Source organism: Sciurus vulgaris, assembly GCF_902686455.1.
Source record: "Sciurus vulgaris genome assembly, chromosome: X".
NCBI lineage: Eukaryota > Metazoa > Chordata > Mammalia > Rodentia > Sciuridae > Sciurus > Sciurus vulgaris.
This window is the reverse complement of record NC_136471.1, coordinates 120,581,732-120,607,969: the sequence shown is the minus strand read 5'-3', so window position 1 is coordinate 120,607,969 and position 26,238 is coordinate 120,581,732. Positions and strand designations below refer to the sequence as shown.

The 26,238-nt window shown below is 37.2% G+C and overlaps 1 protein-coding gene across 1 annotated transcript in view; it reads left to right on the top strand.

Annotated features, from left to right (window-relative positions):
• PHEX (phosphate regulating endopeptidase X-linked) overlaps positions 1–26,238 on the top strand; it is a 180,934-nt gene that overhangs the window by 24,686 nt on the left and 130,010 nt on the right. The window contains exons 4-7 of the mRNA XM_079122866.1: positions 13,128–13,214; positions 15,350–15,576; positions 22,818–22,886; positions 25,130–25,246. Coding sequence (XP_078978992.1) covers positions 13,128–13,214; positions 15,350–15,576; positions 22,818–22,886; positions 25,130–25,246 — 500 coding nt within the window. The remainder of the gene's footprint in view (positions 1–13,127; positions 13,215–15,349; positions 15,577–22,817; positions 22,887–25,129; positions 25,247–26,238) is intronic.

The window sequence follows — 26,238 nt, the reverse complement described above, 5'->3', positions numbered from 1 at the left end:
AGTACATACTACATGGTGAACAAAAGTGCTAGCTTGTCTTCTAGTCTTGAAAGATGTTGACTATTGGTTGAACTTTGAGGGGTGGGATATATCTGGGTGGGGAGGACTGTAAATCTGGTGCTATTGGGAATGAAGTTTCAAGGACATGGCCCAATACTTATAACTTGACTTTTTTGGAAGGAGGCCTATTGGGAAAAAATGACAGAAGTGAACTGGGTGGATGAAGAAATGTTGAAGTTATTTGCAAGGTTTTCTACTTGGGGCAGGAAATGCTGAGGTTTCTGAAAAACTGAGTAGCACTTCAGCATGGGAATCTACATGGAAAAAAGGAGTGGGAAAGCAGATGAGGGGGTATTTTTGTAGCATAAATATTATAACACCTTATGAATAGTTTCCTGTGAGTTAGCTTGAATGTTGTAGGAAGAAAGAAACATTTTACTTTAGAAGACTGTTGACTAAATTTAGGTTCTTTTGACTAAATATAAGTTCTTCAGCACAACTAATAACACAGGATATGTGCATCCTGAGAAAGATGTGTACTCCCACAATGGCATTTCTCCACCTGCCCACACCCAGGTCCCATATTGCATGGTTGGCATATACAAGTGTATTTTGCTTTTCAGTTGTTCAGGAAAGTTGAATATTTTTGAAAAACCACTTCCTAAAAGAGGATGACCATTGGCAAGGGAAGGACAGCCCCTTGGTGACATTGGTGGTAACAGTTCAGAGGCGTACCCACGTGAGCTTTGGTGGTTACGATTCCTGAAGGTCTTCCAAGTATCCACATGTTCCTGCTGTGCTTGCTTGAAGATGGAATAATAATGGAGCTAAGGATATGGGATTTTTGCGAGGACTTCCGAGGGCATCCAGATTTTGTTGCAAAAACACATGATTCACATTTCTTTTGCCTTAGAAAAATGGGTGAATTCTTACTTTTACCATTCCCCAAACTGGGCAAAATTAAGACACTGGAAAAAAAAATTGGTTGCATGCTCAAGTGCATGGCAGGAATGAGTTGAAAAATTCATACTCATGTTTCCAAACTGCCTGATTAGATGGCTTTAGTTTTGCTCTCACCTTCAATCCTGTGAGTTTTTCAACTGCAACTGAAGGTATGGGTGGGTCAGGCATCTTAACAATGTGGCAAAATTCCCATTTCTCCCCTGACTTATTACTAATGGAGGATATGTCTACTCATCATTGTGAAGTGAGCCTATAATGATTAAACAAATTCTAAGAGTGCATCCCACAGGGAATGGCCTAACAGAGCCAGGCACTTCATAGAAGTGACCTTATTTAATAATATCCTTGCTTTCCATTTGTTGACCTCCTCTCTAAACTGAGCTCTTACCATGCCTGTATGCTATAAGACTCATCTGTTTTACAGATGAGGAAACAGAGGCACCAAGCAGTACAATAACTTGTCCAAAATCATGCAACTAATAGGCAGTGGAACCAGAATTAGAATTCAGGGCATTTGACCCTTAGCACCTGGTGAAAGCCCTAAAATCTAAAAAGGTGGTATTATGCCCATTTGACAGTTGTGAAAACTGAGGCTAAGTAATTCTTCCAAGTTCACATGGATAATGGTAACATTGTCCAATAGAAATATAATGTGAGCCATGAATGGAAGGCATATGTGACTGTTTTTTAGAAGCTACACTGAAAAAGCAAAAAGTATCAGTTGAAATTGTGTGTTTCATCTAACCCAATATATCCCAAATTGTCATTTCAACATGTAATCAGTATAAGAAGTTATTCATGAGACATTTTCCATTCTTTTTTTTGTACTAAATCTTTGAAAACTGGTGCATATTTTACACATCTCCATTTGGACTGGCCACATTTCCAGGGTTCAATAGCTGCACATGACCTCTGGTTGCTATACTGGGCAGGGCATTTCTAGCGCAGTGGTTTTTAACTCTGTCTGCATGGGGGAATCACTGGGCAGCTTAAACACAGATGCCTGGGGCTGACTTCATATATTCTGATGTAATTGGTCTGGAGTCTAGCCTGGGCTCAGGGATTTTTAACTACACTCCTCCCCCACGCCACAACCTACCAGATGATGCATAAATGAACTAAGTGGAGAACTAGCCATTATCCATTGGAGAAGGTTCTGTGAGTTTTGTGAAATGAGAACCATTCAAAATAACCAAGCTGGCAGCATGCTTTGCTAGTTGACATTAACGAATGCCAAGCAATGCCCTAGCTAATTTATTAATTTCTCTCAACTTACATTTACCAACATTTTGGTCAAGTCCCCAGGATAATATAAAAAAAGAAAAGAGTTTTTATTTTTTCCTCCTCTGATCTTCACATGGGTCTGGATACACACCAGTGAAGGTAAATTAAGATATAAAATTCTATTCTTTTAATTGAGGTTAAAGGTGTTGGTGTTAGTCTGGAACCTCTGAGCTGTGGAGAAGAGGAACTTGGGGTTTGAAAGCTGCAGGCAGTTGCCAAAATGAAATAAGTCTTGTGGGGAATGCATGGGAGGTGCTGGGTGAGGAAAGGAGGCAGTTGTGGTTCCTGCTGAGGTCTGAAGACTGAACAGCTCACTGTGTCTCAGAATGTTCATGAAACTGCTCTTGCCAGCGACCTCACACCCAGATTCCCATGCAGTCAAACTTGTATTTCTGCCCCTGAGACCAGAATGTGAAAACCACTATTCAGGAATTAAAACATATCACCCGGAGGTTCAGTTGTCCTTAAAATGCCTCTGGAATCATTTGGAATAATTTTTATATTGATGTCTTTTATTTAAATCCAAACACAGCTTCAATATTCCTGGCATATTTATTATTTCCAAGAGTGAAAATACTGAGTCTTCTGAGGTAGTAACTCTTTAGTTAGATGTAGTAGTTTTGGTTAAAATTATTTGACATAAAATTAAGCCAGAGAATACACAAACATTGCAGTCTTCCACGGTCTTAACAAAACTAATACCATATATATATATATTTTTTTTGTGGTGCTGGGGATTGAACCCAGGGCCTTGTGCTTACGAGGCAGGCACTCTAGCAACTGAGCTATCTCCGCAGCTCCACCATATTTTATTGAATCAAAAATATTACTAACTGTAAGATGCCCTCTTATTTCACATATGCTAAAAGTAAGCTATCATACAATGCATTCTTATCACATGGAATTTCTATTTTGTGTTCATTGAAGGATTTCTTTTAGCCATACTTAAACATTAATTTTTATCATATATTATTCTTTTACATCCACTAGGAAGGAAAATGCAAGTAAGGAAGTTGGGTTTAGATATACCTAATACTTCTTTCCAGAGTTTTTAAAAAGTGTTGAATCATCAATGTTTTGGTTTTCCCACAAAATGTTGTCTTCTTTCTCAAGAGCGGTGATTCAACATTTCTTGAAAAATCTTCCCCTTCCCTATTTGACTCAGGGCATTTCCTAAAGGGCCAGCTTGAGGAAAATCCCTGAGTTATTAAGTTATAACTATGTTAATAAGTTATTATTTCATTGTCAGTGAAATCTTTCTGAAGACAAGGCAAAACAGTTGATTTTGAAAGAAGGCCTTATTATTGCTTCTTTTTCGTTAAACATGACAGTGGATTCCATTTTGATATAATTACGTAAGCATGGAATATATATTATTCTAATTAGGAGCCCATTCTTATGGATATACTATGGTGAGATTTATGGATGTGCAGTATGGTGAGAGTCACTGTGGTGTATTCATATGTGTACACAGAAAAGTTATGTCGGATTAATTCTACTGTCTTTACTTTCCTATCCCCCCTCCCTTCTTCCCTTCATTCCCCTTTGTCTAATCCACTGAACTTCTATTCCCCCTCCACCTTATTGTGGGTTAGCTTATACTATACATATCAGAGAAAGGATTCAACCTTTGTTTTTTCAAGATTGGCTTATTTCATGTAGCATGATAGTCTCCAGATCCATTCATCCATTACTGGTGTATGTCAAAAAGTCACTCTTTTTTATGACTGATTAATATTCCATTGCGTATACATACTACATTTTCTTTATGCATTCATCTGTTGAAAAGCACCTAGTTTGGCTTCATAGCTTAGCTATTGTGAATTGAGCTGCTGTAAACATTGATGTGACTGTGTCATTGAAGTATGCTGATTTTAAATCCTTTGGATATATACTGAGAAGTGGGCCACAGTTTACCTACCCTGTACCCAACTAATATGAAGTACTGACTCTAAGAATGGCTATGATCAAGTTTGTGCCATGGTTAGGTAGTGGCAACTATATCGTCCCTGTGCCCTATGAAGGTTTTAAAATGGATTCCAATTTCAGAGATATTAAATGTTAAAAACATTCATCTTAGAATTGATGAAATATGGTATGTGCAATATATTTCATATAGTCCCCAAATGCTTGTCACCTCTCCCATGCTTATGGACTTTAAAATTTCACTGAGATTTACCTGATGGCTCACCTCATATACCTTGGTTTTAGTGTAGAATGGTATAAAAGCAACACTCCCAACTTTCTTCTTCCACTCACTCCAGTTTAGAGCCATAACTGTGCTTTTGTCCACATCATGTCAATCTTGAATGTGCACATGGATCATCTGGGAATCTTGGTTGCATGTAGATCCTGATGCAATAGGTCTGAGAAGAGCCCTGAGAGACTGTAGGTCTAGAAAGTTTGCAGGTGCTGCCCACACTGCTAGTCTGCATCTTGAGTAGCTGAAATTTCATACATGTAAGGACACAGCATGTTGTAAAAGAAATTCATAACCTCTCTGGGATGCATAGATATTTTAGTTTTTCTTCCATCAAATCACTTGGATGAAAACCTATGTGTTGCAAATGCCATTATATTGGGTAAACAGAAAATTTTCTTAGGATGAAAAAGGAAAAGAATAATTTTGGTCTTATAATACAGGGACAGGAATTTCTTCCCCTTAATTTGTTTTCTGAGACATTTGTTCATTTTTCTTTTCTTTCCTCCTCAAAAAACTTGGGAAACTTGAATTTACTAGGAAATCTGCATGTAATTGCAGATTAATAACCTACTCATTAATACCACGTTAGTTCATCATGATTAATAGTATCTATGTGAATGCCTAATGAATTAGTAATGATGGACTATTTGCTTTAAAGTGTCAAGAGAACATTGTAAAAGGCACTACCTGTAACAGAAAATTAATTATATGCTGGTTGGATAATAGCTTGTCACAAATAAGATATGTTTGTTTGGAAAGCCTCATTGGTGTTGATATTTGCACAGTGGGAGGTACTTTTAAAACATTCATGAACCTTTTAATTTATAAAATGAGAAGGGAATTTTATAACCATGAGCAGTTATGATGGGTGTGGGATCTGATATTTGTGAAATGTGCAAATGTACTCAAGTTTTCTTGCTAAACAGAGACTTCCTATAGTGGCTGTTTTGATTAAGTTCCAAATTGTACTGCTTCTGCTACCTGCTGGTCTGTTCTGAATTCATAAATTCACTTCCCCAAGAACCAAGCATTTCCCGATACTAATTTTATTTCTTTTGAGAATCATTTGTTTCCGCCATCGTTCTTCAGTCTAACTCTGTGACATGGGCAACCATCCGTGTTTATTTCTGTCTTTGTCCTACATCTGAGGAAGCGAAGGTCAAGGAAATTATGTGACGTGCCCAAACCAATCCAGCCATATAATTTGTCCCCCACAGATTATGGGTCTACCATTCAGATGTCTCCAATTTTAACCCAGGCGGAAAGAGCTGTAGGAGCTGAGGCCCTGTCCACCTGGTGCCTTTGAGGAAACCCAAGAAGCCCAGTGTGAATGGAGCTCCTAGTTGGAAGGGAAGAGGGTCAAAAGACAAAACCAAAGACCTAAGCAGTAGTCAGAGCACACAGCCCTTATAGGCTGTGTGAAGATTTTAAACTCTATCCTAAGGCAAAGGAAGCCATTTGTAAATGTCATGTCAAGGGACACAATGAGTGATGCATTTTGCCAGAGCATGCTGGCTGCCTGTGGAGAATGGCTTGGAGGCAGTGGTTGATTTATTGCAGACCAGTTCAACGGGCCCCATCATACCCATTTGTTTTCTGCCTTGGCATCCAAACACAGGTAAAGTTTGTCTTCCTTATGGCAGAAAACTCCAAAGCATTATTAGTTATCCTTTTCTCTGTTTTCTTCTTAGGTCAGCAGGAAGGGTCAGTGTCTCTTTTCTGTTGCCCCTTGTTTCTTTAAACTCAGGAAATTCATGCACATCTATTCATGGAGCAGAGCCTGCCAGGCAAGCCATGGCTGCAGCTGGTGGGCATGCTAGTTCACTCTTGTCCTCCCAGCCTTTTTGCCCCTTTGGGTCCACTGTGTGCCAAAGGTTATATTGCTTCCTCTCTTTGAGGGGAGAGGATTCTGAGTAGAAAAGCAAAGAGAGCCTCGCCCCTAATCCCCCACTGTCAGAAACCTAATTCTAGAGGGATAGTCTCCCTCTACCACACATTATGGTTTGAACAGCCAAGAATAGAAATCTTCCAACTCTCACCTCCTCATAGAAGGTGGGAGTGAAAACAGGGGTTAGTTGGGAAGTGGCTTTTTAAACCTATGTTTACAGTGTTTTGATGCTGTTTTCATAAATGAGGGAGGAATCATGAAGTCAGGAGCTCAGATTTTTTAGGATTTCATGGATGCAATGTTTATCCCACTCTTCCTCCCCTCAGGGTGTGGTATAAGCCGGAATTGAAAATAGATGCCCTGTGTTCTTTTATTTTCCTGGCGTAGTGCAGACTCCCCCTGCCTCCTTGAACTAGATAATCAACCCTTAACTTGTACCCCTATTGCATTTCCCTTTTAAAAAAGGAACTTTTTAAAGCAGGGTTGGCAGAACTGAGGAAGTCACTTAGATCTAAATGGGCCCAATACAAGGAAAGTGTCTCCAAAATGAAATGAAGTATTTAGAGCCCTTATTAAAGAATGTTGATACTGAATTAAAATGGGTGAGGAAATGAATAAAGAAAGGCCAAAAGCTCCTTACTTGATTTGGGGTGGGGTAGGAATAGTGGAAGAGGAAATCTAGGCTAGTACTATTTCTTAAAATTCTAGTCAATCAAAAGACTGGTGAATGCTGATGGTTTCAAGTAGTGGTTCTTAAAGTGTATTCCCTGGACCTGTAGCATCAGCATTTCCTGGGAGTTTATTAGAAATGCAAAATCTAGGGCCCTATCCCAAACCTACTGAATCAGACATTGTGCAAGAAAGACCCAGCCATCTAGGTTTTGAACAAGCTTTCCTGATGATTCTGATGCCTAAAAGTTTGGAAACCATTGACATAGACTAGAACATAATGTGAATTGAAGCCTTGAGAATCAACTAATTTTGAAGCTAAAGCTCCAACCTTACCAGGCTTCCCACCTCTGACTAGATGCCTCAGGAGTATGTGTCCCTGGTCACAGGATGACAGGGCAAAGAGGAGAAGAGGACTTGGTACAAAGTCATTCCATTGTTACAAAAAACAAGACTTGATATAATCAGAGAAAGCCTTTCCTTTTTCCAGTTAGGGCTGAGTGATCTGTCAGGAAATTCCATGAGGGATTCCTTCCTCTGGTTTAGCCATTGGGGATCTTGTTCTCTCACAGGAAAGCAATTGGTGGATTTTTACTGGGTATCTGATGGTCAAATGAGCAGGAGTTAGAGATCTGGGTACAAATCCAGGTTCTAACTTTTACCAGCTGAGTTTCCTTGGATAAGGTTTTACAGTTTTGCTTTTACCTATAGAGGGGGGTTAACAATATATACCTCTTAGGGTTGCTGGGGAGGTTAAATGAAGTCATGTACAATGTGCTTGATATATGAATGCTACCATGACTGGATCCTTGGATGTATGGGGATTGCTCAGGAAGAAACATTGCAAGGAATATATAACCAGATGTGGCCCTTGCGTTGTAGTATTAAGATGGTTGAAATTGGAGGCAGGAAGAAAAGATAGTTGGAATTTTTACTATAGGAAAAAACTGAAGATGGATTTTAATGACTTCAATTTAGGCACAGACTGTACATTGAAATATCTCTTAAAATACAGATTATCTAAATAGGAAAGCTATTTTTCTGAGTTAAAATATCATATTAGCATATTAATTGTAATGCTTCGCTATCAAAGAGCAATGCTAAAATTTAAAGTGTAACCTTGATAAGTGTAATCCTTATAAATTAATTCACTTAAGTGAACATAATAAAAGAGTTACTTTCCATTAGACTTTTGTAGTATCTGGCAGTTTTATAAAATTGATTTTATTGTGGACAAGAGTCCTTTTGTGTTAAAAGGAGGGTATTTTTGTGTTATTTGGTAACCCACAATTTAGACTGATGAGTTAGAGGTTTTTAATTCCCTGAATATCATCTCTGCCCCTCTTTCTTAAGCTGAGGCTAACCAATAATTATCATTTATAAAATGTTCATAAAAAATGAACAGAGAAAATAATTCTGACAGTTTCTCTCTGTGTATTTAGGTGGGAGTTTTCTAGAAGAATGAGAAATAATCAGTTCTTATTGTCTCTTCAGTATGTCAAACAGACTCAGTTAATCCCATGCTTGACTGGCTGTGGGGCTGAGAACTGTAAAGCTGAGTGTCACACAATTTGTGAAAAAAATATGAGGGTTATGGGATTCAGAGACCATGACTTAGTTAACTTGAATTTTATATTTTAATGGGAATAACAACGGGCTTTGCAAGCTGATTTAGAGTCTCCAGATTTAACTGCATAAGGGTTTAATACCCATGCAGTGTGAGTTAGAAAAATGAAAATTTTTAGTACGGTAAATAAACCCTGCAGCCTGGAAACCAAATTGAAGTCTGCAGCCTAGAAAATCAACAAAGACTAAAAATAGTAAGATTAGAGGTGACATTCAACCATGGACCATCCAAAGGTGGTTTTTAAGTACCCCCAAAGGAGAAAACAGGCCGTGCTATGATAAGCTTTCAAAAATATATAGGCCTAGAGAACATTCTGTTCATTATATAGGTATGGAAGCTTAAAATATAGATTTTGTGTTCAAAAGTTTTGATTTCCCATGTTTTTGGAATTTTCTTTTCATCTTTTAGAGTGCTCAATAAATGCCCTGTCTCAGTAGAATTTAGAGGGTAATCCCTTTGATTTTCAAAGGAGAAGATTTGGCACAATTTATATGAAATTGAGAATTTACCTTGGTGATATTGATATGAAGGTTTTAGGATGCAGTTTCCGTTAAGCAAAAACTGAGAAAACATCTCCAGCATCCATTGGTCTCTTAGCAGACAGCCAGAGGATTCCCTTTAGAGCAGGCACAGAAATATTGCAGGATCAGGAAAAAGAACACAAAGGAGGAAACTTTGTAAGACTTTCTATATGCTCAAACCACCTCATTCACACTGTCAGCTTAACTCCAAGTTTCTTGGTAGAATTTTGCTCATCTCCTAAAACTGCACATGTGGAATTTTTAAAAATAATAATAGGCAGTTTCAACATATTGCATAAATATCAAATGACTGGCCTGAGGTGCATGCACATGATTATTATTGAACTCATGACAAATCAGGACACTGTAAAGTCCTCAGGAGTCTCAGCCTTGGAATTTTCTTTTCATCTTTTAGAGTGCTCAATAAATGCCCTGTCTCAGCAGGAAGAGTGAATTAAAGGAGTAGGACTGACAGTTTTCTCAGGACTGTTGAGTGTAAAGGAAGTAGAATGCTAAGGATCCCCCAACCTCAGTATAGAAGAGCAGGGCATTGGGAACGGATGATTCAGATGAGACAATTGGTAAAATTAAACTTGGGTGTCCTAAGAACTGGTGTTCATAAAAACAGATGAAGTCTTGGATATCATTGCATCTTGTAGATACTAGAATGTGAAAAAAGGAGATTATAATGTTAGCATGCTAAGGATAATACTGCTTGTAAAATGAAATATTAAAGTAGTCAGTCTGGCTTCTCAGGTTTCTTTTCAGTTGGATGAAAAATTCTCTTTCTGACTTTCCTTGTCAGGAATTCAGCTTAGTAAACATTTACTGTGCACCAATCATGCCGAGTATTAGGCTGTGGTCTTCAAAGATGAACATGGCCCAGCCTCTGCTCAAAAATGTACTCTGTTTAATAGAGAATAGCCATTGTTAATGCCAGGTTTTCACAACAGATTTTTTTTTTTTTGTGGTACTGGGAATCGAACCCAGGGCCTTGTGCTTGCAAGGCAAGCACTCTACCAACTGAACTATATCCCCAGCCCTACCAGAATATTCTTTGGTGATATTATTTGATATGCAATGACCAAAAATACATTCTTTATTAAAATCCTCACATCCTCCATTCCCCATGAGGACAGTTGTGTATTACAAAGGCAGGGCTGTTTAAATTATGTGCGAAAAGAAATTCCAGATGGACTGTAGATCTGAAATGTAAACTATCTTCATGACTTGGGGTAAGCAAAGATTTTTAAAATAGGACACAAAATATAGTAACTATGAGGGCAAAAAACAGACAAGTTGGACTACATTTAAAGAAAGAATTTCAGTTCATCACAAGATACCATCAAGAAAATGAGTTATAATAGAATGGGAAAAGATTTTTCAATACAAATGTCCTCCTACACAGAGTGGCAGCACCTTGACCTAGTGTAAGGTCTTTGGTCACCAATATCCTGAGAAGGAAGGAGAAAAAGAGAAATAGTTAAGGAGGAAGTACTAGAAACAAACTTGATTACTTTCCAATTTTGTGTGTGGTTAACTTGGCCCATAAGCCTATTTAAACCACTACTTATTTTAAGATAAAGGCTTCCTATGCATTAAATTTTTAAAATCCTCACCAAAACCTAGTAGATATGTTATGCTATTCAAATTTATATATGAAGAAACCAAGGCTTAGGGAGATAAAATACCTTGCTCATTTTCCAGCTATAGCTGGAACTCAAGTCTCTGTGATTTGAAAGCCCATCCTCTTGGCATGTCTTTATGCTGCCTTATATTTTTGAGACCAATTTTATTTGATAGAGCATAATGAGGAAAAGAAAAATAATATATGCAATGTTCAAATTTTATGTTCAGAAGGACTTCTACAACCAATTCTTTTCTATTGTAATATGGTAAGGACTCAGGGGGTATGTTGAGAGATCCTCCATGAAATGACACAGGCTAGGTTGGAAATGTCCCTGTTTGGGTGACCCATGAGCCCTTCTCAACACTTTAGGGACATTTTAATTACTCAAGTAATTGCCTATGATAGGCAGGCTTTGTTTTCTGCTTATTAATGATTCTCCAGGCTAGATTTTATTCCTCTTACCACTAATTCATATGCAGAGATATATAAAATGAATGCTGCCAACTGATTGCCACATCACTGTCTGCATATCAATGTTCCCCTGCCTGCTTGGATACAGAGAGAAAGAAAGGAGAAGGGAAGGAAAAGGGTATGACAAGGAACCTGTGATAGCTGAATCTGTTTTAAAAGCCAAATTCTGGCATGGAATCCAGAATTTTGCCATGCACTAATTATTGGTACTTGTGCATGGTTAGGATTTGGGGATTGTCCTACCTAGCATATGTGTGTCCTCTTTTTCTCTTTTTGTGATACATGGCATGCCTTGAAAGCATACTCAGGTAAATTTAATAATTTTAGTTCTTTTTGTTACCATGATTTGTTTTGGGTCCTCAGAGCACTCATGTTTATAGCCTGTGGAATGTTTATAGCATCAGAAAATGATCACAACCCTAAATGAAATTTGGATTACTTACTTGCAAATGTGTCTCCTCAATAGTCTAATGATGGTAATGATCATGTAAGCAATATGGTGGAAAGGCACATGATCTGATTTAAATGGAAATATATGTGGATATGATTTTAGAGCTTTTTGTTCACTAAAAAATGATCCTTTCTTTATCCTCTGGCCTTGTTTTGCACTTTTATTGCTATGACAATATATAGGAAAGAAACACCAAACAAGCTGAAATAATTGAAAACGCCCACATCTAACCCAACTTAATTTATTTTGCTGGAATCTGTTTAGTTATATGAACTTGTTTTACATACAGGTGCTTATTAAAAAACTGGACAGGAGCCGTGAATTGCATTTTTTTGAAATGTAGTTTGAAGTTCTAGTTTAGAAATAGATTCCTCTTTGGGGAATATGTAATTATTTATTAATATGATTAGCAATGTACATTGTGTTTTGAAGCTATTCAGAGAACTGTAGGAACATCTGTTGTACTGCAATTTTGGAGGCTGTTAGGTTGTTTCCCCAATGCCTTGACAACAGCAGTTTGACATAGTTGGAATAGGTAGTGCCATAGTGCTGCAGTCTCCATAGGGATTTTTCGGCTTGGTGTCATGTTGAGAAATTGATACTCTCAAGTAAGTCTGCGGTGCTCTTTTTTTTTTTTTTTTTTTTTTGCTGAAGTTTGTTTTCATTGAGTCCTGCCTTTCCTCTTTCCTTATTTAATGCAATAGTGACAACTGTCATTTCCCAGCTTCATGTAACAGTATTATTAGTGATCTTATAAATAGAAAATCATTTTCCAGGTGGGTCTGGCAGCCATTTTATACACATGGCCTCATTTAAATGGCCAAGACTTCTCATGTGTAAATAGGCGAGTTTTCAGGCCATTTGGGTAGGCTTGCCAATCTTGCCTCTCTGTTTCCTGTCTAAATAACTTCTTCCATGTCTACAGCATGTTTATGCAACACTGAATAAAACTTCTAATGGGAAATTTCTTCCAGGTGACCTCCCTGAGAGGTTGAACTGTGAAGAAATCTTAAGAAACTCGACCCTGATGAAATTGCCTCCGTTGAGAATATTACTTGGTACAGAAACAAGAGACCAAATTCAGTTATTTTTGGTTCTTGAATAAATGAATTCTGTTTCCTTTTGTGTAGGTGGCAGAAGAAATTAACCCCTGCAGAAGGTCCAGTCTCAGTTGGAAATTGAACTTCTAGTTTCTTTTGAGTTAGGACAACCTGAGAGAAGAAAATGTTAAATTGTTTTCATTTGAACCTCAAGCAATTTGGAATTGGTTTTTCTGTCTGTATGTCTTTTACAGATCTGTATTTTTCAGGGTTGTCTGTCTTTACATTTAATTTTCTGCAGACTAGGACTATGTTTAATGACCTCCAACTTGGCACCTTGTGTGGGTGGATACTAATGAATCCTCTCTTAACCTTCCCAGCACTGTTGGAGAAATCAATCAGTAGAAGGCGTGACTCTGAGGCCATACAGAAAGCCAAAATCCTTTATTCATCCTGCATGAATGAGAGTGAGTAATAAAATAAATAAAATATTTACCACCCTTCTCCTTCAGAATCATACTAATGTTTAAAGATATTGTTTAAGGAAAAAGACCAAAAATTCTATTAATATTTGAAGGCATTGTTTAAGGAAAGGAGCAATTCTCAGACTGAATTTTGTAGCCTTTCTTAGTTAATCTTCTGTGTCTGTCTTGATGGAGAAAATAATCTTGTTTTGATGATTTGGATTATTTGTGCATCAGTTACCCTATGAAAAACTTAGGGCAGCAAGGCAAACTTCACTGTACCTGTTACAAAAACCAGAATCCAGTGGCCAGGCTACTTCTGGCCTGAGAATGAGCCTGGGAGAAAATATACTTGAAAGAATTGGTATATTTCATAGGACATGCTGGAATCTAGAGAAATCCAGATTCCCAGGTGTGCCAGGCTTCTTTTTTAGCTTAACCAGCATCTTTGTTGTGTTACTCAGACCTGTCTCTCAATGTCTTGGGTATGACTGGAGTCGGAAGACATGCTACCCATTTTTTTTGATTGTGTAGCTCTTTTTTTAATTTAGCTTTTAATTTTTTACAAACTGCATTTTTATTCCTTGTACACAAATGGAGTACATCATTTCGTTTCTATGGCTGTACACAATGTAGATTCATACCATTCGTGTAATCATACATGTACATAGGACAATGATGTCTGTCTCAGTCCACCATTTTTCATACCCCCTCCCACTCATTTCCTCCTACATATTCTAAAGTTCCCCCATTATTCTTTCATTCCCCACCCCCTCCACCCCCATTATATATCATCCTCCACTTATCAGGGAAAACATTTGGCCTTTGGTTTTTTGGGCCTGGCTTATTTCACTTAGCATGATAGTCTCCAATTCCATTCATTTATTTGCAAATGCCATAATATTCTTCTTCTTTATGGCTGAATAGTATTCCATTGTGTATATATACCACAGTTTCTTTATCCATTTATCTGTTGAAGGGCATCTAGGTTGGTTCCACAATCTAGCTATTGTGAACTGAGCTGCTATAAACATTGATGTGGTTGTGTTTTACTGTAGTTTGTTGATTTTAGGTCCTTTTGGTATAAACCAAGGAGTGGGATAACTGGGTCAAAAGGTGGGTCCATTCCAAGTTTTCTGAGGATTCTCCATACTGCTTTCCAGAGTGGCTGCACCAATTTGCAACTCCACCAGCAATGTAAAAGTGTACCTTTTTCCTCACATCCATGCCAACATCTATTATTGTTTGTGTTCTTGATAATAACCATTCTAATTGGAGTAAGATGAAATCTTAGAGTTGTTTTAATTTGCATTTCTCTAATTACTAGAGATGTTGAACACTTTTTCATATATTTATTAATTGCCTGTGTGTCTTCTGTAAAGTGTCTGTCCAGTTCCTTGGCCCATTTATTGATTGGGTTCTTTGTATTTAGGGTGTAAAGTTTTATAGGTTCTTTACAAATTTTGGAGATAAGTGCTCTATCTGAATTGCGTGTGGAAAAGATTTTCTCCCACTCTGTAGGCTCTCTCTTCACATTCTTGATTGTATCCTTTGCTGAGAAAAAGCTTTTTAGTTTGAGTCCATCCCATTTATTGATTCTTGCTTTGATCATAATACCCATTTTACCAAATCTACTTTCTTAAGGCTATTGCAGGAAGCAGCCAGTGCTTCTAGAAAGTGTGTTAATTGATCTAGGATCTGGGGTATCATTTGGTAAACTAGGAGAAGGCAGTAAAAGACAAGAGTCTGGAGCATTAGTTTACTTTATTTCAGAGTGATTGGTTTTATTGAACAGTTTCCTTTAAAACTAGGGTTGTGCATTAGTACCACCAAGTACTATAAGTCTAACTAGCGTCAATGTAGCAAATCCATCTTCTATTGTACAGAATATCCAGCAAGTTCCTCTATTAACTTCCTGATAGTAACACGATATTTAGACAGTCACATTGTAGTGTGAGTTAGAGTTGTGTCTCTGGGGTTATGCTCAATCCGGGCTACCTCTCTCACATTCTTTGTTAACAACTGAATTTTCAATTTAGGGTCTTATGGGCATTTTCTCTTGAGAAGATACATTTGCACTCTAGTTTGGTAATCCAGTTTACAATTCTAACTCTCTCTTAATATCTGATCCCTTTCAGAAGCCATCGAAAAAGCAGATGCCAAACCACTGCTCCACATTCTGCGGCATTCACCTTTCCGCTGGCCTGTGCTTGAAGCTAATATTGGTCCTGAAGGAGTTTGGTCAGAGAGAAAATTCAGCCTTCTGCAGACACTTGCAACATTTCGTGGTCAATACAGCAATTCTGTGTTCATCCGTTTGTATGTGTCCCCTGATGACAAGGCATCCAATGAACACATTTTGAAGGTATAGCCAGGAAGGACATTTTGTTCACTCCAAGATTAGCCTTTTAGGCTGCCTTCCTAGGGAAGGAAATTCATGCTGCCTTAGTGAAATGATGAAGTAAAATTTCCGTTGAATATTAGAATGTGGAAGATTTGCAGAATGTAGATCATTAGATCTACATTAGATCCCACAAGATTTGTAGAATGTAAATCATAAGCAGACATCTTTTGTCAACTTTTCAGGAAGACTGTAAATGAGTTTAAGTGTTCAATGATCTGACCCTCAGAGATCTACTCTAGACATGAATGGGGCTCCTAAATTCCAGTGGGAAGAGGGTTGTGGGTCTCCTGCTGTCATAAAAGACTTCCTGAACTCTGCTCTTTCCCTCACCTCTTCAGCCCCCTGACAGAGAACACATGCCATGATTTCTTGTTACCCCTTTTTCTAATGTTTCATGCCTACATGCCTACTTTCTCATTGTCTAGTTCAATTTGAACCTCTCCTCCTTCCTTTCAAAAGATCAAGTAGAACTTGTTCTAAGTACCTGGTTACATTTTTCTGTTGGAAAAGTGAGCATCTCTTCTATAAAGGAGTGGGTCAGGTGGACATGCCCTAAGGTAGATCACATTGATAAGATCAGGAGGCTGTCAGAAAAATAGCAACAACAGAAGATTCATCAGTGAAAGAGATTTATGAAAATTCAGGTAACATTTTCAAATTGTTTTATGCTTCGATCTTGTTGGGCTTTTTATTTTTACTTCCACAATTACTTTGGCTAATAGTGATGATATTATTGAACCATTGATTTCCCCAGAATCTGTCCTTTGTCAAACCAGAAAATATTAATGGTATGTTAATATTCAAATCTTAGAAGTATAAATCCACTAGAGTATATTACCCTCATCCAATATAAGTCAGCCTTCCAAAGTCCAAATACTGGAGTCTCTCTTTTGAGTTAGATCAGGGCGAACTTTTTTTTTTTTTCCTGTAAAGGGCCAGAGAGTACATATTTTAGGCTTTGCCAGCCATTTGATCTCTGTCATAATTACTCAACTCTGCCATTAAACCTAGCTGTGTGGAGGGCTAGCTCAGTCTATAGTTTTCTGACCTCCAGTTTAGACACTGAAAGTTTCAATGTGAATCTTTGGTCATTGAAAGAATTCCCACCTACTAAGAACGAAGTGCTCCATTCCAGAGGCAGCTGTGTTTCTGTGTTGAGTGATGAAATGATAGCATGGTATTGAGGTATCTTCTAATGCCATCAGGATAAGATGTACTACACAAGATACAATGATAATGGTGATCCAAGTGACCTCTGTCCCATGTTGATAGGTTACTCATTTTTTAAACCATGTTTTAAGAATATCATCCTTAACAAAACTATTATGATATTTTTCCAAATACTTTCAGCGGTATTATGAAGGAAACCAGAGACTGTCTTTGAAACTTAATTGATACACTGCTGAGTGATAGAAAATCTTGAGCAACACACAGATAAATTATTGCAAATGGTAACCATTTTCCTTCTGCTGATATGTAGATCTAATCAAATAATTGAATTAATTTCTTTAAAGATTTGCTTATGGAAAATAATATGCACAGAAATAAATAGAAAAGAAAAATATATTCCCATGTACCTATCAACCCAGCTTCAATGCCCTCAACTGTCTGCTCTTCTTATCTAAGTCCCTTCTTTTGGGGGGGAGAGTGAATGGAACATTTTATATAACATCATTGCACTGTAAATACTTCAGTGCTGATCTAATGGAATATACTCTTATCACAACCAAAAAAGTAATCATAATTTTATAATTTGATATCTAATACACAGATAATTGTCAATCTTCCTGATTGTCTCAAGCATGTCCATTTTATTTTATTTTGTAATGCTGGGGATCAAAACCAGGACCTCAAGGATGCTATACCACTGGGCTACATCCCTAGCCCTCAAGCGTGTCCTTAGAAAAACCCAAACCAAAACTATTTGGTCTTTGATTTGGGTTCCAAATAAGAATCATATGTACCTTTGATTGATATGTCTATTTTAATCTGTAGCAGTTCCCCTAATTTTTAAAAACTACATGTATTTGTTGAAGAAACCAGATTATTTGACCTACAGACCTTCCCACATTTTGAATTCCACTGATTTCAGGGTAATCTAATAGCTGATAAGACTAAGTTCTAGTTTATAGGGGAATCATGGCTTAATAATTCAGGAGAAATAATAGAATTACAAGGTTACCATATTAAAAAAAACTGATAAAAAAATTAATAGCTGCTAAAACTATTAGGTAACAGTTTGGGACATTTATGACAAAGCAATCAGACAAATATCACCTGAACCCAAATATCAATTGTTAAACATGGGACAATCAAATGTTATGTCTCTCCTGATACCAGTATGAAGTGCACCCCATTTCCATTGATGTGCCAAAAGTGAAAGAAAAGAAAAAAAATGAACTTGAATCAAATCAAGCCTCTCATTGTAGTACTAGCTTACAGAAAATATGGGGAATTGAGGAACATGTTAACAGCTTGCCTTGCACACTTAATATTCAATTACATGGGTCCTAGAAACACTAAACTGTCAGTAATAGATACTTCCCAAATGTATGGAGGCACCCGTGCACTTATTACTGCTCTTCTTTGCAAGATGGCTGCTTGTTCCAAACTGAAGTGTTTAGCATTGCTTGGCATTTAAACACAGCACACATTTGCTTTAGTTCTGTCTCTGTTTGTGCCATTTTATATGAGTGAATATTCACCCATCTGAATTAACCACATTCCCCCAAACAAAATGGATTTACAATCTTCCTAACCATGATACAGTTATAGGAAGTGCAGATTTGTGTCTAGAGATGGTAGAGGAAGCTTTATTTGGAGATCTGAATGAAACTAAATGAATCTGACCACAAAATCAATGTATTTATGGCTGCCAAAATTGTAGAATTTGTGTGTTGCTTTTTATTAGTTTTAAAAGTAGCTAAAAGCATAAAAAAATCTAATTAAATGAACATTTGGAGCTTCTCTGCCCCTTTTAGGTTTTGTGGAACATTGAAGACCATGGGTATGGTAGAAATAGTAAGCTTTGGTGGTGAGAAGATTGAGGTTCTTAGGTTAACTTTATGATTTACTCACTGAATGTCCTTGTACAGATTTCTTCACCTCTCTGAGTTTCCCTTTCCCCAAGTGCAAGGAAAGCTAAATTAGGATTTACTTTGTACTTTTGCTGTGAGGTTTAAATGACTTGAAGTTTGCAAGTTTTCACCACTGATATTGGTCCACAGTGGCTCTCATGACAAAAAGGTTCCCTTCTCTTGAAGCATGACCCAGGACCATTAAAAGATTCTTCTCAATTTATGTACTAGACATGCCTCTCAGATTTCAAATCTGGTTGTGCAATTGTAACCTAATCTGATCATGAGCTCCTACTCCATCTTTTGCTAGGAAACTGAACCTCAGTCTAGACACTCCTTACCCCCTCATAGTTGTGCCATTTCTCAACTTTCTCCTAGGACATGGGGAGACCCTGTAGTCATCAGTGATCTGAGGAGAAACTCACTCTGGAAATAGCCCCTTCAGATGATCTTCTCTGATTCTGTGGTCCTGGGCCTCTTCTCCCTCTAAGATATTGCTAAGTTCTAGGGGGCACCAACTGGTTCCCTCTGCTCACCAGAACCACTGACTTGTTTTTCAGCTTAGAAGAATCTCATTCTGCTCTAGGAGAAATTTCCCTCACCTCTACCTCCTCCCTCAGTGCATTTAGGTTTATTTTTTCATTAAGTTCTATTTTCCCCAGTGTTCTTATCTTCTCTATTACCACAAACCACAGGAATAAGAAAAAGGTTTCCTTCTGGGCAAGAACAGCACCACAAGCATCCTGTTGGGTGAGCATATGGTACCTCTCGGTGAAGGAAAAAAACACTGTTTCCAATGGGCAGATATATCCCCATCCCAAGGATGTACAGTTTGGCCCACACAATGACCCTTGGCAAAGCTCCCCCGTGACAAGATGGCACAGGATTTGTTACAGGCTTAAATAGGAGAAAGGAAACACAAAAATACAAGGAACAACAGAATCGAGTGCCCTGAAACATTATTTTGCTACATGTGTTTGGGTTTAATTCACGCCAGGAGATAGAAAGAATAAGGATTTAAGGGACAATAGAAGACTTAAAAAATGTATGTGTGATCCAGAAAGAGTGGAAGACCAGTGTTGCCCTAGTATAAAACAACAAATTAAAGTCATTCTCACTCAGTGGCTTGCATTTTATTTTTAGCTCAGCAAAATTCATGATGGGAAGGAGATATTCTATTGGAAATGAGGTTTTTCTAATTTCTTTGTTTTTCCTTTTCCTGCATCATAATTTGTTAAATGTTTTTGTATTATTACTCTGTCTCCTAACAGTTTATTATTATTTGAGAAAATTCTTATTTTCAGCACAATATATCAACTTTATTTCCTACTTGCATATTCAGATTAGTCATAAATGTAAAGATTTTAAAAACCTCCAATAACAGAGTGTCCTGATGTTGGCTTCTAGAGAAAGTCTTTTGCCTCAAGAGTTTGTTTCTCATGAGATTTAGTCAACTGATCTTATTCAATCTGTTGGTGTATTTAAAATGGTCTAGAAGCCCTAACAGTCTAAGGGTATAAAAAAGGTGTGGTAGCCTCACTTAAATTATCTAAACTTTTACAATAGTAGGTTTATCTTCATTTCATGAGAGAAAACATTGGCTTTCTTTATATTATCTACAGTTTTTTTTTCCCTGTGAGACTGAAGCTCACATGTCTCCAAGTGGTCCAAATTTAATTGAAAGCCAAAGCATCTTAATCAAAATATTTTGTTTCATGATCCTATCTTACTTAATTTTTGGAAGAAACAGTGGTATTTTGGGAATTGCAACAGGAAGAAGCCAGACTGGCTTGTGACTTCGTTGTTTCAAGCCAATTAGAGAAGGTAAAACAAATAATTTGAGGATTTTAGCAATACACAGACAAGATGAAAGTTTTGAAAGCATCTCTCCCCCCAAGAAAAGACCCAATAGCAATATTTTTCCTTGAATTTTTCATAACATCACTAACTCTTAGCTTGGTCTTTTGTTTCTTATGAAGGAGGTTTTTATGAAAAACTATAATTTTATTCAGACTTCATGAATTCAAAAGAAAAATATTTGAGATTATAGTAAGAGAAGAAACTAGAGGAAGATGGATCAAAACAATTTAAATTCACATAAAATAATGATATGGGCATGTAGGATTCAGTTTTTATTTGGATACTACTAATTTTTGAGTTATATTATTTAGACTTTATATCTTATTAATTTGGCTTAACTTTTTAATGTGTGAACCAGATTTAAATAGGGCCAGTTTATTGTGGTTGGGATCAATTTTATTTAGTCTTTAGACAGTTGCTGATATTCAAGGAAAAAACAAGCCATAGGATTTAGAGAAGTGTGTGGAAGCTTTATTAAAAATTAAGTTTTTTGTATAATTAAATCTAGTTTTTGTGATCTATATGCCTGTAAATTTTGATCAATGCATAGAATCATGTAACTACCATAACAATCAATAAAGAGAGTGGTCTCATCACCCCCCAAATTATCTTCTGTTGTCCCTTTGTAGTCAACCCCTTTCTCTATCCTGAAATCCTGGTGACCTCCATTCTATTCTCTGTCCCTATAGTTTTGCTGATTTTTTTCAGAATGTAAGTGAAATTTACCCATGTTGTTGCATGTATTAGTAGTCCATTCCTTGTTATTGCCAGGTAGTATTTCATTATGTATCATAGTTTATCCATTCACAGGTTGAAGGACATTTGGTTTGTTTCCAGTTTTTGATGATTAAGAATACAGTTGCATAAAGGTTTGGGGGCACAAGTTTTTATTATCTTGGGTAAACACTAAGGAGTGGGATTGATGTGTCATATGTAAATATATGTCTAACTTTATGAGAAACTCAAACTGATTTCCTCTGAAGTTAGCTGGGTGACTTTGCATTCCCACTAGCAATGTATGAATGATCCAGTTTTTCTACATTCTCCCTAGCACTCATCAGATTTAGTTTACATTTTAACAGAGGTGTGGTGGTGTTTTATTGTGGGCTTAATATACATTTTCCTAATGACTAAGGATGTTGAGCATATTTTCATGTGCTTATTTTCCATCTACGTATCTTCCTTTGTGAAATGTGTTCAGATTTTTGCCTACTTTTAAATGAGTTGTTCTGTTATTGTTGAGTTTTGAGAAGCCTTTATATGCTATGACTACAAGTCCTTTGACATACATATTACTTTAAAATATTTATCCATTCAGTGGCTTGTCTTTTATAGGGCAAAACTTTTTAATATTGAATTCTAATTTATTAATTTTTATTTTGTGTATTATGATTTCATTGTTATGTGTCAAGGCCACAAACATTTCCTCTCTATTTTCTTCTAGAATTTTTATAGTGTTAGGTTTTACATTTAGGTGTGTGATCCATTTTCAGGAAATTTTTGTACAAAGTATGAGGTATAGTTCCAGGTTCAGTTGTTTTACATACAGATGTCCAGTTTTTATAGCATGCACTTTGAAAAAACTGTTCTTTCTTTTGACTGGGTTTATGGTGCTATAAGTTTTATTTCAAGAATTTATATTATACTCTATCATAATATTTCTACTTATTTACTTGTATGAATTTTGTATTTTTGTTATCTATCCCTAACTTTGCAGAGAGGTTCTAAAATTTGCAAATATTTTTCAAAATTATTATTTGATTCCTTTAGGAAAAAATTATTTTAGAGGTAGGGAAGTGGAAATTCTGATTAATCAACTCCATCCACATTGGCATTTGCAAATTACTAAAGAAATGAGGATAACATATCTGGTAACAGAAGACACTTTTACTCTGAGCTCTGCCCAATCATGTTACCTTGGGAAAGTCATATCAATTATCTGGCTTTTGTCCCCCACCCCCATCAAAGCAGATGATCTCTAAGATCTATTCTAACTCAAATAGCTTTGGTACTATTCAGTGTTGATAGAAACTCAAAAGGACTACAAACTATGACTCAGGAAAGCAGTGTCAGGTCTCTGATACTTAAGATCCACCATTACCAAAGTGCCTATTTTCATGTAGCTCTGAGTGGGAATAAATTCTTTTTAGTAATGGTGACACAGGTTCAAAATATGGCTGCAATGAGACGATCTCATGACTATTGTTAACATGGTATAGAGAATCTGCAGTGCCAGTAGAATGCTTTCTGGTTTTGTTTTAACAGCTGGACCAAGCAACACTCTCCTTAGCTGTGAGGGAAGACTACCTTGACAACAGTACAGAAGCCAAATCAGTAAGTTTTACTCATATTCAACCCAGTGAAGCTGCTGTCAGGTTAATATTTTGTTCTAAGATTCCTGCTTCTTCATCAGAAATAGGTAGTACTGCTATTTACTACCATTTTTCCCAACACAGGAGGCAAAGGCCTTTTATTCAGGCAGATAAATTCCACCCTGTCTTCTGGAAGTCTGGGTGTCAGGGTTTACAAATTCCCCTGCTCAGTGCCCTCATGATTTAGGTAGGGAGACAGCACACGTAAATGACATAACCAAGAAACAAGCTTGCAGTCATTCCTCAGAAGTGCAGAGTGTGCAGTGTAAACGTGAAGTGTGGGGACAGACACCTGGAAGACCAATGGTTCTCATATTGTACTATTTAAGAAGCACCCGAGAAGCTTCTATTATGTGTCAAGTCCTAGAGAGTCTGATTTAATAGAGTTGAGGTGGAGTCTGGGAATCTGTAGTTTTAACAGGTGCCCCAGGTTACAGAAAGGATCAATGAGGTTAGACTTCTTATCCTGTCTGGGAAACCTAGTAGTTTCCTGGAGATTGGAAAGAGCTGGTCCATTTCTGACCCTTTTAATTCGTTTTGGAAACTTTATCAAACTTCCCAAAAAGCTTCAGACCTTTATCTCCTGGATCTGTACTGATACTAGCCTCTATCTGGAGAAGGCTCTGGAGGGCAGGAAACTAGCCAAGACCCTCGGTAACTTTCTGGCTGAAGTTTCCTTTCATTAAAGGAAATTAGCAAATTGTCTTTTACGAAGTAGATAGAATGCACTTTTACCAACTTGGGAGTGCCTCTGTTTCTGCTGGGTTCTCAGCAACCAGGCTTGAAATCATCTCTTCCTTCTATAAAAAATGTCAAGTCCAAGTAATTCCACCTTCAAAATATCTCTTCAAGCCACTTGGTCTTTTCTTTCTATCCTTACTGCCATGGGTCCGATTCTTGTTCACCTTTGCCTTGTCTACAGCATGCAACCTTTTAACTGGTCCTTCCTCCTCTTCTTTCCATTTATTTCTTAGCACCACTGGACAAACTCTGTTCTTACAGCACTGCTCCCACAATGCCTTTGCTTTGAAAATAGATTCTAAATTCCTTTGAAGGAGTTCAAGGCTTCTTCATGGTTAATCCTAACCCACCTTTCCTTCCTGACTCCATCTACTTTTGTTTTTCCCTCAACCAAATCAACTTGTCCTCCTCACTACTCCAAACCTGTATCCCTCAAATTCTCCATCCCCAATCTCCCATGCAAGAATCTTTCTGCAGTTCTTGAGTTTCTAAACATGAAACTTTGTTAAGAAATTTCTTTGGTCCCACTAATGTTACTGTTAGTAATGACACCTTTACCTTCCTCACTGGATCACACATTGAGAACCAAACTTGAGCATTATTTAGTTTTTCATCTGCATCACCTTTCCCCACAGACTGTCTAGCAAGCCACATTGCATATGTGTTGAGTAGTTTGAATTTTTTTCTCAAATGAACTAGGAATGGCAAAACATTCTTTCTAATTAAGACTGTTTGCAAAACTTGCTTACTGATTCAATCAGTGTTTATTAATGACTCACTATGTGCCAAGCACTGTATAGGGCCTGAGGTCATACACAGGGAAAGAATAGCTTACAGAGTCCAGGTGTACATTAGGGAGGAAATTCCATATTTGCTATTTGGTAGGTTTCTCTCCATCATTTCTCCCTTCTCTCCTATCTTTTCCCCCTGAGCCACAGGGAACTTTTTGGAAACTGTACAAAAGTGAAAAGACATAGGACCTTAATAACTGCAGTCATCTTTCATTTCTTAGTATGAAGGTGGATAAATTGAGCTGAAAGAGAATAAATCACACTTCCCACCAGTGTTTATGGATAAGGCCTCCTGCTTTTGGAAACAGTTGTTTCCCTTTATTTTATTAAAGCTTCACTTGCATGAAAAGAGGACACTTGACCATTAACTTTCTATTCTGGGCTGATTTGGAGATGTTGCATGTGTCCATAATATTGTAAGTTACTGGAAGCCTAGTTCTCTTGATGCTTGATAGCTGGGTATCTCTGTCTGTCATGGAAACAGTCTCACAAACCCATCGTTTTTTTTCTCCCAAAGTGGTAGGTGGGTGGCTGGTGTTACATAATGCCTGTACCATACTTTGAGCACAGAGTGAAAGTGTGGGCATTTATTTCTACCTGCTATTTCTGCTTTTCTGAAACATATTCCCTACTAGGCTGTTGTCATGGTCACTTGCTTCTTTATCTCTTACAGTATCGGGATGCCCTTTATAGGTTCATGGTGGACACTGCCGTGCTTTTAGGAGCTAACAGCTCCCGAGCAGAGCATGACATGAAGTCAGTGCTTAGATTAGAAATTAAGATAGCTGAGGTGAGTATTAATTGAAAATATTTTATTCATGTCCTTTTCCTTAAAGTCAGTATATCTTGAATGAAAATACACATTGCAATAAAGTAACAGCCTTCTGTGTCATTGCCCTTTGGGTCCAAAGTAGAACTAACAGCATCTCTGAGAAGTAAGAAGAAGAACCATGACAAGAAGAAGAGCTCTTCATTCCTTCCACTTCCCTTGTTTAAACCCATCCAATGTCTCTGTGCTGCTCAGCTGTGGCCAGAGAAAAGCAGCAGAAAGACCTGACTTTTCCTAAAGAATCTTTTGTGTGACCTGAATAGAATATAGATATTTAATAACTCTTTATTAATTCAATTGAATGGAAGATTACTTTTACTGTGTAAAGTGGGGACTGAACTCAGGGCCTCATGCGTACTATTGAGTCAAACCTCAACTCTGGAAGGTTACTTTTAATCCAGTCTGGGTTTTTTGGACTAAGATTATTCTCCTTTATTTTACCTTAGAAAAATTTGAGTGTTAGCTCTTACATTAACATCTTGATCTATTTTGAATTAAATTTAGAATATGATATAGAGGTAAGGATTGAGTTTCATTTTTTAAGAATTTTAAAATTTGTGCTAATTAGTTATACATGACAGTAGAATGCATTTTGACACATCATACATAAATGGAGTATAACTTCTCATTTTTCTGGTTGTACATGATGTGGAATCACACTGGTCATGTAATCATATATGTACATAGGGTAATAATGTCTGATTCATTCTACTATCATTCCTACCCCCATACCCTTCCCCTTTTTATGCAATTCCTACTGAGTAAGTCTGATACAAGATCTGGGCTTAGGGAAGTCTGTTTACCAATGAATGTTATTGTGTCATAAACTGTGTTCCAATCAAGTCTACTTAAATTCTTTTAGGCTTGGGGTAGAGACAAAATAGCATGAAAACAAACTCATGGGAGAATGAGAAATCTTGAATGGTTTTCTTTATTTGTAAAACAACTGGTTT